We start from the raw sequence: 13,747 nt of genomic DNA, 5'->3' as shown, positions 1-13,747 counted from the left end.
GCTTATGATCTTATGTGGCTGTATTGTCCCTCTGCCTTGGTTTTATTTGCACAGGCTCTTAGAAACAGGCAGATCTTGATAAGCATCTTTCATGCTGGTTTAAAATTCTCATCTGGGCAAAGTTTTTTTCTTTAGCTGTGGCAGTGTTTTTGGCCTGTCAGTATATTTGTCTTTATACTTCTTGGCTTTTATGATTCATTTTAGGTGCTTTCGGTGGTAAAACATGGCCTATCTCTCTATACCCCTGTAATGAATGGTTAATCCAATAAAAAGTTCACCTACAACTTGTTTATTGATCTTTAATAGCTGGATAAGTTGGAAGCATTGGAGGTTCAGGGGGGAGTTAAGTTAGCTAGATAACTTATCTCCCTGAGTCAGGTCCTGTGGGAGAACAGTCCTAAAGTTAGCCAGATAAATTTAGCTGGCATATTTAGTGGAATACCTTATCTTGAGCGCTCTGCTGAATATCTGTGACAATTTATCTGGCTAATTTTAGCTGGATAAATTGTCTGCTCACTGAACTACTGAACACTGACCTCTAAATCAATTATTCTTAAGCATTCAATTTACAGAAACAGTACTCACAGAGCACCCTGGGTAAGATGCAATATCAAATCATTGTTAATTGTTTAAATAGAGTATAATCATTTATGGTTATCCACAATAGTGTATGAAAAAAAAGCACAGTGAAAAAAGGATAAGTCTGACTAACCTGATTCTTTTTCATAAGTGACTGTACAGTTTGAAGATTATTTCCATAATCTGTGGATTCAGCAAGAGGCAATCTTTCCTGAACCCAAAGCTGAAAAATGCAGTAAAAGAAATGTTAATACAGATGCATTCACTTGCTATATATACAATAGAAACTGACTTGAACTTTCTCAGATGAGCTGAGACAAGCAATAGAATGTGATATAAAGCCAGTTAAAATTGGAAATGTATTTTATGAAAGAACTTTGAATGCTGATTGCATCACAGGGCCTAATGCATAAGCTTGAATTAGCATTCAAATACAAGTGGGATTCATTATTTTGCCTCTGATGCAGACACCACTCATCAAGTGATCTATCCTTCAATAGTTTATCTATAGATTCACAGAAATGTTATTCTGCCATGGATGATGAGAAATCAGTCTATTAACAGAATCCTTTGATTACTGTGAAACTTTCAAAGCTGTAGGCCATGAAGAGAATTGGGCAGTCATATGAAAAATAAATCAGATGTGTCATGTCATCTATGGCTGGATAGTATAATAAAGCTGTAAAATGTTATGCATAAGAGGATGACAGCATGGTTATCTACAATTATTTCAATTCCATCCAACTGGGATTCCAAAGCAATATATTTAGGTACAGAATTTTGTGTAAGAAGAAATACATGTGTGTCAAAAATATGATAACGTGGTTTATGTATTTACAGTGAGCCATGTATGCAACAAGATTTTAGAAATTGCTTACAGATTCATCTTCCAAATCTCTGTAAAGCTGGTACAAATATTTTGATGACTGCAGGCGCACTCTTCTGTCTCTTAGAGACTCCTGGACTTGTAAACATCTTTCAATAATCGGGTCCTTGCTATCAAACACTTCCATACCCTCTTTTGTGAGAGGGAGAGCCTGACCCAACAGTTCATCCATCTCTTTCTTCCGCACAACTACTTGGTCTTCCATTCTCTGCAAGCACATCAAACACTTCAGTTATAATTGGGTATGGATGAAAGAAATGGAGCTAGCATACCTGTTCTTTAAAACAAAAACAAAAAACATCCTGGGACCTAGAACTGGAAACTTTGGATCTAGAACCTGCGTCTTAGTTCCAAGAAAAGAAAGGAACTCTTAGGATTTAGAACAGGTGTTATGTGATCCAAAACAGTTTCAGTACCTGGAACAGGCATGTCTATTTCCCCTTTAAGTTCATTCTTCATTCCTTGTATATTTGTCAGTCATTAACAACACTGCCTGTGTGAAAACATTAACACTGCTAAGAAGCTATCTCTAGGAAACAAATGCAAGGGCTTATTTAACAGTACAAAGACAGTCAATAAGATACCTCTACTGCTTCCACATAAGGTTTACGTGATATGTACCAGTACATGAACATCGGTATATAAAAGCTTTTAAATAAGTAAATAAATAAAAATTTCATGTCAAGCACTAGTATGACATCACAACTGACTGCTGGGAAGAGAAACAGAAAACGTCTTAATTTCTAGCAGATTTTTGATGTTTTTAAACACTCTTCAAATCCTGATTATATTAATAAACATATCTGATCCCATTTTGGTTCAATCTTCTGCTCTTTGCTCCAGAAGATCTCACAAAGCTCCGTTTATGAAACCATGTGGTATAAAGATTTACAGTCAGTGTGCAGGTTATATAGTGCCCTGCTTTCTGACAGGGATTCCATCGTGCTTACCTTCTGTTTATTCAGAAGTAGGTTGACGCTTGTCAGGTCTTTCCCATAGTCATCAGATGCCAGTTGCAGTTCTAGTTCATGTATCCACTTGTTGAGGTCTGAGTAGCTTTGTGAATACAGCTCTGACCGATTAGCATCAAATAGGTGCTGGGCTTTCTCATTAGTTGTGCACTCTAACTCATTCCAGAGTCGATGCAGGTCAGACAGCCTCTCCTCGACAGTTGTTTTAAACTTTGGTTTTTGTTGGGCTAATTGTTTCCCTTCCTTGTAAGAAAATGAAAAGAATTCAGTTGAATATGTGAATTTATACATTTTACTCCAGATATTTAACTAAAATTGGGGCCAACCAGATGGTCCAACCTAGGCACCATGCAGGAGATCCAGTTTGGCTTCTGCTCTTTGGGCTAGATGGGGATGGTGTAGAAAAATACAATGGGAAAAATCCCTGGGTGATTGCAAATGAAGGCTCATGGCACCAGAGCTTAGTGGGGGCCACATCTGATTGAGATGAAGGACTAAAGAACCGAAGGAAGCTGTCAGTTCCCTTCCCCCACCAAATTTTGAAAATGGCTATACATTGTAAATACTTCAATCCTCTTAAATCTTTCCAAACAGAGCACAATCTTTTGGTCAGTGTTGCATTTAGCAGTGACTGTCTTTCGTCTGATCCCTTATCACATGCATTCATCCATGCCATTCCTCAACTTTTACAATAGCTGTTTAGATTTGCTCAGCTTTAAACTAAGTTGTCCATTACACACCAATTGGCCTATACAGCACCATAAAATATTGTTCTTAAAGATATTTTAGATTTATATTTATTTATTTAATTATATCTATCATGGTTCTTATATTATTCATTATTTTAAGTGTCTTCGGCTTTTATTAAGGCAATATCAGTCATTGTTCATCAACAGATTTAATTTATTGTACTGCGTTGCACTAATACAGAAATGTGAAGGTTAATAGAGAAGATACAAAATATTAAAGCTACATATGATGTTTTATACATTTAATTAATTGTTTGTTATTTACACCTTAAATGAGAAGGCATATATTACTCCAGCACTCCTGCAGTAGTTAATAAGTATAAACGAGCTCATTTTGGATAAAATTTGCACAACACATTTTTTTCTACATTTTTAACAATTGTTTTCAGCACACTTTTTTAGTACAATTAGCTTTATTTATCGGACAAGTATTGTTTTATTTCACAAATACTGTTAGCGCGATTTTTATGTTCAATTATATAATTATTTTCTAATAAGCAGTATTTTTCAATATGCACAATGTAAGTTCATTTAGTAAACACATGTTTACGATAGTCTGCCTACAGAATTGTATCAACATACGGGCATTTACACAGCCACTCCACATTCAATGATTGACATGTTGTTTTGGCGCGTTTTTGTGGCTTTAAACCTGAGCCACGGCTGCGCAGCGTTTTTGCTAAGGCTTCTGCAATGAGCGGAGATCGTTTTGGTTTACAGTAAGTGATTACAATAGGAATATCCAAGCGGTGCGATTTTTAAGTATACCATTGAATTTCCAAGTAATGTGGAGAGTTTTGTTCAAATTCGCCATCAAAATATTTTTTTTCGGTGGTTTCAGGTACAATTAATCTTAAGCTACGATTGTGTAGCGCTCCGAGAAGCAATTTTACCCCGAGAAAACATCGCGTTTTTAGCAGTAAGTTTAAGGAATTTTCAAGTATACTTTTAGTTCAATAACCATCGCTATAGTTATTTCATCCGCGCTTTATTATTTGCATTACAGTATTTATAGTACATAACCATGATACTTTGAGTTAGTGAGCAGTTTTTGAAGTGTAGTTAGTTTATGGTGTACATTTAGTATCATATCTAAATAGTGTATTAATTGTTTTTCATTTTTGACTTAATTTCTGGTCTACAACAGTATTATACACCATTTGTAGCTATAGTATAAATCATTTGGTATCAGTTTTATATCAAGAATGTTGATAGTCATAGAATCTTATGTCTGATATGTTATTTAAAATGTTGTATTACAATTCAATTGAGCTCTTATAGATGCTGATTCATTTATATTAACATCACTGCAGTGATGCTGCTTATTCATCTATATTGTACAAATGAATGTTTGTTACTAGTCGTGATTACACTAACATATTGCCTTTTAAATTATTCATAAATTATTCATTTTTTAAGTTATTGCTAAATGTATTTTTTCAGGCTGACACTTGAATCATGACATAAGAATATATTGAATATAGAATTTATATAAATCTACATACAGGTAAAATCATTTTCTTTTTTTGACAAAGTAATATTTCTGTGGTCACGTTTATTGTTTAATTTAAGTCAGATATAATTGTTTATTTATTTAGTTGTTTTACACGTTATAATTGTTTTTTAGCCCCTGAGGCAGCCCCGTGGGGGGTGAAACTCGGCCTGAGTCGGGCGATAGTATGAATCTTGTGTCTCCATTCAAATAAAAGAATTTTTGGACTACATCTGGTGTCTAATCCACTATTTGCCCCTTGAGAGGGAGAGGAAAGGATTATAAAACTGAGCAAGAGATGTGGATGAGCCATAAGTTCTTTATCTGCTGTCATGTTTTGTGTGTTTATGTTTCCTGGGATTGACAGAACATATCAAAACTAGCTTTATCCTATCAAAATTCAGGTCAAATTCTTAAAAAAAGACAGGCAAGTGTACTCACAGAAATGTTTTCCAAATACATGCTTATGGATTTTACGCTGTAATTTCTCTTCCTCAGTGGCAGTGTCACCAGCATTACTCATCTCTGTCTATCTTGTGCTGTTGTGCATCAAATCAAAAAATATCAGTGAGTGTAACACTGAAAATAATCCCCATAATGATTTACCTTGTCAACATGGTCCAGCCACCCCTTATTAGACGCAAGTTCTGACATAAAAGATTGGTGTTTCAGCCATTTACTGTGGAGGTTACGAGCTTCATCATAAGACATATCTTGAGCTGTCAGCATTTTTTCATTGATCCAGAAAGAAAGCTGCAAATTAAAAAGGATTTAAAGAATATTTTGCAATTGCTTTGTGCAAACTTTACAAAGTATCATCTGTCACTCACATAATTTGAAGTATGTCCTTTCTGATAGTGCATTTTACCTCCTGACAGTTTTGTAAGAAGTGCTGCAGGTCACAGTTGTCCTTGAGCAATGCTGATACGTCTTTTGATTTTCCAACATTTGTTCTATATCTAGGAAGACAAAATATGCTCATAGCAGAGTTAATTTTAATAGAACTTGCATAGCATTATCCTCAATTATTTACAATAATAATTAGGAATACAATGTTGTCCGCAGAGTCATGCTGTTACATTTTATAAACTATTTATTGTCCTTTAAATTGTAGATGATCTCACGAAAATTGTATGGCTTTTACAGAAGTTCATGGAGATGACTGTATAAATGTGGAACAAAACATCATCCAGAAACACTGATAAAAGCTGAAATGTCAAAGAAAGAATCTTAGCAGAAAGTATAATATAAAGCAAGATGTCAGAATCCCAGTTGTCTACATATTACTTCTCTGCCATGATAGCCCCTACAACAGAAATCAAATGTGGTCTCAAGCAGGTTTCCTGCATCTTAAAATCAATTATGCAGACAGTATTAAACCTACAAATCTGTCTTTAAACTGATAATTTTGTCCCATGGTCAGATTCAAGTTCATATCTCTTGTCTGATGTACCAAATGGGCTCAGACAAGTCACTGATGCAACAGGCTTGGGCCCTGGAAAAGGAGAAAAAATGGCTGCCACTACTGCAGTGACCCTTTCAGCCAACGGAGCAGCCCATTTAGTAAGTCATGGGGAAGACTTGTCGTCAGCACTCTTGACTAAAAGGACATGTGTGACACCCAGGCTTGCTACCTGGGGTGGCAAGATCTAATAAAGAGGGAAATTGTAAACAGAGAATTTTGATTACCCATAGATAAATTACCTCTTTTCAATCACATCAGCTTTTTCCTTAATTTTATCTGAGCAAATATTTTTTTCAACAACAAGTTTATTTCCACTTTTAATTGTTCCATTGATTTTCTCTTCATTGGATTCCATGGATGCCAAGAAGTCTTCATATTTTCTGATGCCAGCTTCTGAAGCTTCCAAAGTGTTAGGAAGTTCAAAATGAGCAAGAGTATATTCCTATGGAAATAAAATCAAGACATGTCAACATTTCTAACACGGAGTAAAGAAAGATGCATGAAAAGGTTTCCTGAGGGAGAACAGAAATAGTGATAGAATTCAAGAAAGCATTCATTATTGAATATGAAAAACAGAGGAAAGCCAGAAATTTACAGGCATCTATGGCACTGATGCAGGAATGGAGTTGGGCAGACAATGGACCTTGAGGTCCTTACCTACTGTCTTATTTTATGGTTCAGTGTTGCTATATTACTCTTCTCTTGCCAGCTCAGCCTGGAGTATTTCCAAGGGAGTAGAGGAAGTGAGTGGGAGAGGGGCCAGGATGGTACACTTTGCTTGAATAGGCAGCGAAGAATGTGGGAAGGGTGGATCAGTAGATGGCAGAGATATCAGGGGCATTATTTTAATCAGAAAGGTGGGATGGTGACATCAAAGGAAGAGATCACTGGAGATGATTAGAAGATGGTGGGGACTGGGGTATTCTTTCATGGGGTGGATCAGAGATATTCCCTTTATCTGGGGGATGGGGAAATCAGAATCTGGGAGTGGTGGGTATTGGGTATTTTGTATTGGTGGGGAAATCAGAAGTTTGGAAGGAGGGTTCTTTTAACAGGGTTGGGGCAGGAATGAGAAGGTGGGAGGAATAAAGGCAGCGGCCCAGGGTACTGTCTTCCCCTATAGGTAACTTATCTGATTTCAGTGTGCTATCAGTTAACCTACACTCTTGTAGGAAGTGATAAAGTTTACCTAGACATGGTTATTCTGGCATTTAACAATTTAGCATATAAGGCCATGCAAAATTTTGTGTGCTAGAACAGCCTCATTAGCAGAGCTTACCTCCACATACAATAGCCCCCTTGGTACATCAAGCTATTTTCAGCATGCAAGTTTAATATCAAAGGCCTCAAAATTTAAACACTTAGATGTTAAGTGACTCACTGTTCAGAGAGAGAGAGAGAGGCACTTCTTATAAGACCTTCATGGTAGTCAACTATTTATATCACTATAGGAGGGCCAGCTAATAACTCCAGGTGAGGTTATGGTAGTGGTTTAGGGTTTGGGGGCCATTTTGACATGCAGAGTGAGATGTACAACAGCACAGTACACCTCAGTGAAGATTTGACATCATTTGGAGTGAGGAAACTCTCCCAAAGATGAGACTTCTACTGTGCTGTTCATACGTCTCACTCTGCATGTCAAACTGGCCCCAAAACCCTAAACCACCACCAAAACCTTACCTCGAATTATTTGCTGGCCCTCCTATAGTGATATAAATAGTTGACTACAATGAAGGCCTTTTAAAGAGTTTCTCTCTCTCTCTCTCTCACTCTCTCAAATAAGGTGAAAGTGCTAAATATAACACTATGTTTATTTGGGTTTAACTAGGATGAAGCTGTTTGGGCCTGATTTTAAAAAGCATTTGCATACTTAAAATTGGATTTTCCACATATAAATGCACTTTACCCATATAGATGGGATTTTGTCAATTGCTACAATATATGCCATTGAATAGTCCATACAATTTACCTGCAAAAGTGCAGTTTACGTGGATAAATGGCTTTTGAAAATTGCTACAATAGTAGTTACATTTACACATGTAAATCCTATTGAAAATTACCCCCTGTCTTTTTTTCTTCTTTTTTTTATAAATTGGTCACCTTGGGGACTGTCCTGGTATGTGATCCTTCTTAAATTGTAACTCACTACACCAATTTTACATAATTTTTGTATGTAACATTGGAAACTTCCTTGTTGGTTTTCTTGATATATGCCTGAAAATTGATAAAGAGTTGTACAAAAAAAAAAAGAGGTAGGATCTGGGCTACATGGACTATTTGACTGACTCAATTTGACAATTCTCATGTTCTTAAAGCTTATCAGTTAACACTTTTCCAGACTTCTCTGTGAATCTGCACAAAATCACAGAGAGTATGAGAATAATCAAATAGTCAAAGAACACAATGGGACACTATAGTATGCACATCCCAAAAAATGGCATGTTTTATAGAAATACCTTACCAGGCAAGTAAAAAGGTTTTGGAAGAATGTTGGTGCGAGCACACTAAAATTTGCGTATCTATGCATGCAAATGAAGGATCATCATAATGAAATCTGGTTTTAGGATGAGCTTGGAAACATCATAATATGTTCACCCTCCATAGTGTTTACCAAATGCTTGCTAATGCCATGTTATTTAATATCTATCTTAAGCTGGTGTTAACTTACTAATATGCACGCTATTGAGAGGGCTCAGCTAAATGCGAACAGAGGAGCTGAAAAATGAAAGCCATGTGCAGGATATGACACTGTACCACCACATAGGTGGTACAGTGTCCATAGGTGGCCACATAGGTGGTACAGTATCCATAGGTGGCCATGGGGATTTTGGGGGTTGCCAAGTGGGACAGGAGGGTTTGGGTTTGGGCTAGGGAGAGGAAAGGGTGGCTCCTTGAGCTGATAAGTCCACAACTTTTTTTTCAATCTTATGGAGGCCTTGGTGGGGGAGGGGAGGGGTGAAATCAGCTCCAATATTCAGCTTTAGTTTTACTCATTTAGTGCAGCGGGTGGTGGGGTTGAGTCGGCAGGCTGGCTAGGATCTTACTTTTTTTTTTTTCTATCACTTAAAATGGCTATAGTTTGAATATAGTTAGTTATGAAAAAATTATCCAGACACACACATCTATATAACTTTAAACCTGTTTACATTCAAACATAGCCGGTTAGGTTTAAAGTTATCCAGGAAAAGTTGTCTGGATATCTTTGCTGAAATATATTCAGTAAGAGACATCTCTCGCTGAGTATTCTGATACCATCATCTGGTTCATTTTTACCATAATGAGTTAGCTGTTCAATGGCTTACTGAATATGGATCTCTAAAAACATTTCTACAAATTTTATTACATAGATCCCTTTGTCAAGTGATTTTTAATCCAGCTGTTATTTACATAATTGTATTATTTACCCTACAAGTTCCAATGACTAGAGCTATATACTTATATCAGTTTGTTATATGCAGTTCCATTTCTGTTAAGCATACCACACATTAAAAGGAATAGTGAGTTTCTTTCTTCATTTACTCATAGTGTGCGAGGGAAGCAGAGAAAACCAGTAAGAATCAGCATAAAAATGCATACCTGGTTGCTAAGAATAGCTTCTGCCTGCTTTGCATCCTTTAAGAATTGCTGAAAACCTAAACACTGAGAGAGGAATTTTTCTCTGTTGTCCCACATCTTGTTCAGATCATGCCAGCCTGTGTCTATTCCCTTGAGCCTCTGCTCTAATTGTTGATACTGTGGATCCATCTGCCCATCGGTTACTTTTTTACCAGTGTCCAAGACATTTTGGCAATCTCCTTCATGTCGGCCAATGTCATCCTTGATAGCAAGATGCTGATGAAGAAGTTGTTCAGCTTCTGACAAGGAGTTGGGTAGATCTTCAGAAGCAATAGCCTTCTGGGATTTATAAAGCCAGGCCTGGAAGTCATCTAAGTCTTGCAAGAACTTCTGTAATTGACTGGCCTCCCCAAGTGAGGTCTCCTGGCTTTGTAAGGTCTTTTGTAGGTCACTCCAGGCATCATTGACATCTTTCAACCTGTCATGGATGTCATTGGCATGGGAAGGATGTTCTCCTGCTAGTCTGTTGGCCTCTTCCCGCAAACTGTTGAGTTTCATCTCAATGGCTGCAAGATCTCTTTCTATGCCATATAATTTTCTTTGTTTGACAATTAATGCAGTCAGGTCTTTGCCAAGGTCCTGAGTTGATTCAATAATTTTGGTTTTCTCGAGGATCCAGTTTTTGGTCTCTTCACACTCCAGGCAGTAATTATGAAGACTCAGTGCAGAGTCTATAGCTTTTCTCCTCTCAGCCAGCATCTTCTGGAAGTGTCTCCACCTAAAAAACAAACATTAAAACTGAATCACTATACTACTCATTTAAAGAATTAACTGTTCAAACCTTTACCATATTACCCATATATTGTTTTTCTTTCAAATAGAATTGCAGACCAAGTTTATTGTAATTTATTTTAGCCTAACTAAACAGCAACTTCAAGATTTCATGAGGTAGAACTGCTCATTTACTAGAATCTACAGTAGGGTAGAAACTAGTATAATAAATCACAAACTCCTAATACCGCAGTTTTCTTTAGAACCAATGTGGCTACTAGATCATCATGCAAGCAAACATAATCAATGTTAATAAACTTCCTGACTTCCTTATAAAATTTGATGACACTTTTGAGTTGCAACATCCAAATATGACTATTTTCCCTAAATTTGTCAAAACCAGGTCAGCACTGTTTCAAATTAATTTTCACTCTAAACTCAGGCTCAGTGTCTTGGGAGGGAGAGAGAGAAAGCCTCAGATCAAAGCTAGCTTGCCCACCCACAATAAGAATATGTTGGTAAGCACAAAGACATTCTTAGGCAGGTGCAAAAGGTGCAACTGCACCAGGCTGGAGGCGCCATAGGGCAGTGGCAACACACAGGCCTAAACACAGCCCTCTAGCATGGGTTTCTGGCAGGAGGAGGGGGATCTGTGTTGAATGCATAGGCCTTATCTTTCCCCTACACCAGCTCTCCTCCACTGCGGGAGAAGTTGCAAGGGCATTTGTGGGCCCAGCTGTTAGGAAAGCTGGGCCCAAAAGGCTATCAGTGAGTGCAGGGCCTATGCAAAAAAACCCCCCAAAAAAACCACATTTTATTCCACACCAGGCCTCTTTCCAGCCTAAAAAAGGCCCTTTGTGCACATTCATTCTGTATGAAAGGTAGCTATTTTTCTGCTCTAATCATGTCATAATTTAGCTATAACATAATTATGGTCAGATGTACCTTGTGTTCAGTTGTTCTTGACACTGCTTTACTTTTCTGCTACTTGGATGTCCACTTTCTATCAAATGATTGGATGTGTGATTGACATCTTCAATTCGAGCTGCCAGAGTGTTCATTTCTTGATCCAAGCTTTCAAATCTAGTGTAATCATATCAGATGAGACATTTATAAGCAGTGCAGGTCCTTTAGCTATCAAAAGCCAACTCTGTTTCATCAACCACCCCAACTAAAGAACATAAGGCATGAGATATTTAACCATCTCAAGGAAGCCTCAGATCCCAAAAAAACACAAATTGTTCAGAGAAATTTTCACCTATTTTTTTTAACTGCCTGCATAGGTGCATAATCTGCAGACTTTGCACTGATTTTCAAGAAGTACCTGCATACTTACCCTTTGAAAATTATCCCAGAAAAGCTACCCAAGCCATATATAGTAGTCAGATGCATCTTTTTAACAAAATGAATCTCAGGCTCAGATATTAATTATTATTTTGATTTTTAATATTACTTTAGTGATTTATTTCTTATATTTTTTTAGTTTATTTTACCTTTTTATTTTGTTTTTATTACAATGTATCATTTTATTTGAATGTTTATTTATTGTATCTTAAATTACAGTTAAGATTGTCTACAGATTGACAGTATATAAAAGTAATAAATAAAATAAATAATAAATAATACATTTATATCTGCTAATTTATGTAGGTTTTTTGGGGTTTTTTTTTTTAGAAAAAAAACACACATACTTAATAATTGTGCTTTTTGAAAATGTGTGCAAGTGCAAATTTCTCCCCAAGCATGCCTACAAGACTACCTCTTTGCACTGCATAGAAAAGACCATACATGTGTACTTTTGAGCAATTTTCAAAAAGCCTATTTCTGCAGGTGCCACTATGCTTTATCCATGGAAATGACTTTTTTGTCTAACCAATATATGGGTAAACTTCCACCCCTGTATGCACATACGCTTACCTGCAGTGAGCACAGGCATTCCCAGGACAGGGTTGTGGTTGGGGAGGAGTTTGCACTTGTATGCATACTTTTCGCATTTTCAAAAGTATCCACTTAATTTTTTCCAAAACAATCCTGAGCGCATATTAATAGGTGTGAATGTGTGCAGGTAGTTTTGATGAGATAAGTATGTATGTAATTTACCTTTGAAAATTGCTGTTAGGTCTGCGGGTACTTCACTTAAATGTGTGCGCTCTGTTACAAAATTATTCCTATTTGTATTGCTGAGGAAATGCATGTACATATTGTTATGCCAATAAAGTTATATGAATCTACTCTGCTCTCCCCGTGAACCTGACCTCTCTCTCCACCTCTTCCCTGCATGACAGAAAGGGAGGGTGGAACAGAAGGAGAGGAGATGGACTAGGGAGTAGAGTGGCTCTTCTTTGGTCTGCTCTGTTTATCCTATCCTATCCTCACCCTTATCCCCTCTTGATACCTGCATATTGCCTGAGAGGGGAGGGACTGGAGCAGGAAACAGAGGGTGAAGATTCAGGGCCCTGGCCAACAGAGTCATCTGACAGAGCCCTGCATGCTCATGCATAGGGAAGCCCCTGGTACCGCCACTACAACTGCTGATCTCTAGGCCAGTGCATGCAAATGTAGCTCATGCATATTCATTGTGGATATACTGAAAACCAGACTGGTTGGGTTTGTCCCAAGGACTGGGTTGAGAACTACAGCTCTAGGTAATTACCTCATCTGCCTAATGGAAGACCTGGACCTATAGACTGCCACGGAGATTCAGAATCTTTCACTCTAGGGCAGTGGTTCTTGGCCTTCTTTAGTCACAGACCTCTTTGAGAATCTGATGAAAGCTATGGACACCTTCCCTTAACAAATGTACATAAACACTTACACACATTTTTTTGCATCTGGTTCACTGACCCCCAGGTTAAGAACCTCGGCTTTCAGGTCACTGGTTTGAATACAATCTAGGTAAGAGACCAAAAGCTGATACTGCCCAGAGGACACTGAGTAACTTAAGTGAAATGAACTGGACGTCTTAGTCCACTTCCCAGCAGCCAACATCCATCATCCATGCATTGCAAGCCATCATCGAAATTGACACCAACTGCTGCTCTGCAATGTCAGCAGGGCAAACTAAGCTTAAAAGGGCAGGGCCATAAAAGTGAGTAATGCACTAATGTAAAGCCGGCAGTTACTAATTGCTTTACTTTATTATTTAGAGGCCAATAGTCAAAGCCATTTAGCCAAATAACTGACAAACGGCAAGTTTTGAATATTCAAGTTAGTAAGGGGTGCTCTGGGGGGCATTCCTGGTCATGACTGAGACAGCCAAAAATGTTTTTTAGCTAATTC

General features: G+C 37.5%; 1 protein-coding gene across 2 annotated transcripts in view; it reads right to left on the bottom strand.

The window, feature by feature from the left end:
- Window positions 1–13,747, bottom strand: part of SPTB (spectrin beta, erythrocytic) — a 273,420-nt gene that overhangs the window by 101,258 nt on the left and 158,415 nt on the right. For both annotated transcript variants that reach the window (XM_029598897.1, XM_029598898.1), the window contains exons 16-23: window positions 11,414–11,551; window positions 9,719–10,475; window positions 6,382–6,584; window positions 5,546–5,636; window positions 5,284–5,430; window positions 2,416–2,679; window positions 1,458–1,673; window positions 713–802 (exon numbers count right to left, since the gene is read on the bottom strand). In XM_029598897.1, the coding sequence (XP_029454757.1) occupies window positions 713–802; window positions 1,458–1,673; window positions 2,416–2,679; window positions 5,284–5,430; window positions 5,546–5,636; window positions 6,382–6,584; window positions 9,719–10,475; window positions 11,414–11,551 (1,906 nt within the window). The remainder of the gene's footprint in view (window positions 1–712; window positions 803–1,457; window positions 1,674–2,415; window positions 2,680–5,283; window positions 5,431–5,545; window positions 5,637–6,381; window positions 6,585–9,718; window positions 10,476–11,413; window positions 11,552–13,747) is intronic.

This window comes from Rhinatrema bivittatum, chromosome 4 (assembly GCF_901001135.1).
Source record: "Rhinatrema bivittatum chromosome 4, aRhiBiv1.1, whole genome shotgun sequence".
Lineage (NCBI taxonomy): Eukaryota > Metazoa > Chordata > Amphibia > Gymnophiona > Rhinatrematidae > Rhinatrema > Rhinatrema bivittatum.
The sequence above is the reverse complement of the archived record's forward strand: the minus strand, read 5'-3'. Positions and strand labels throughout refer to the sequence as shown.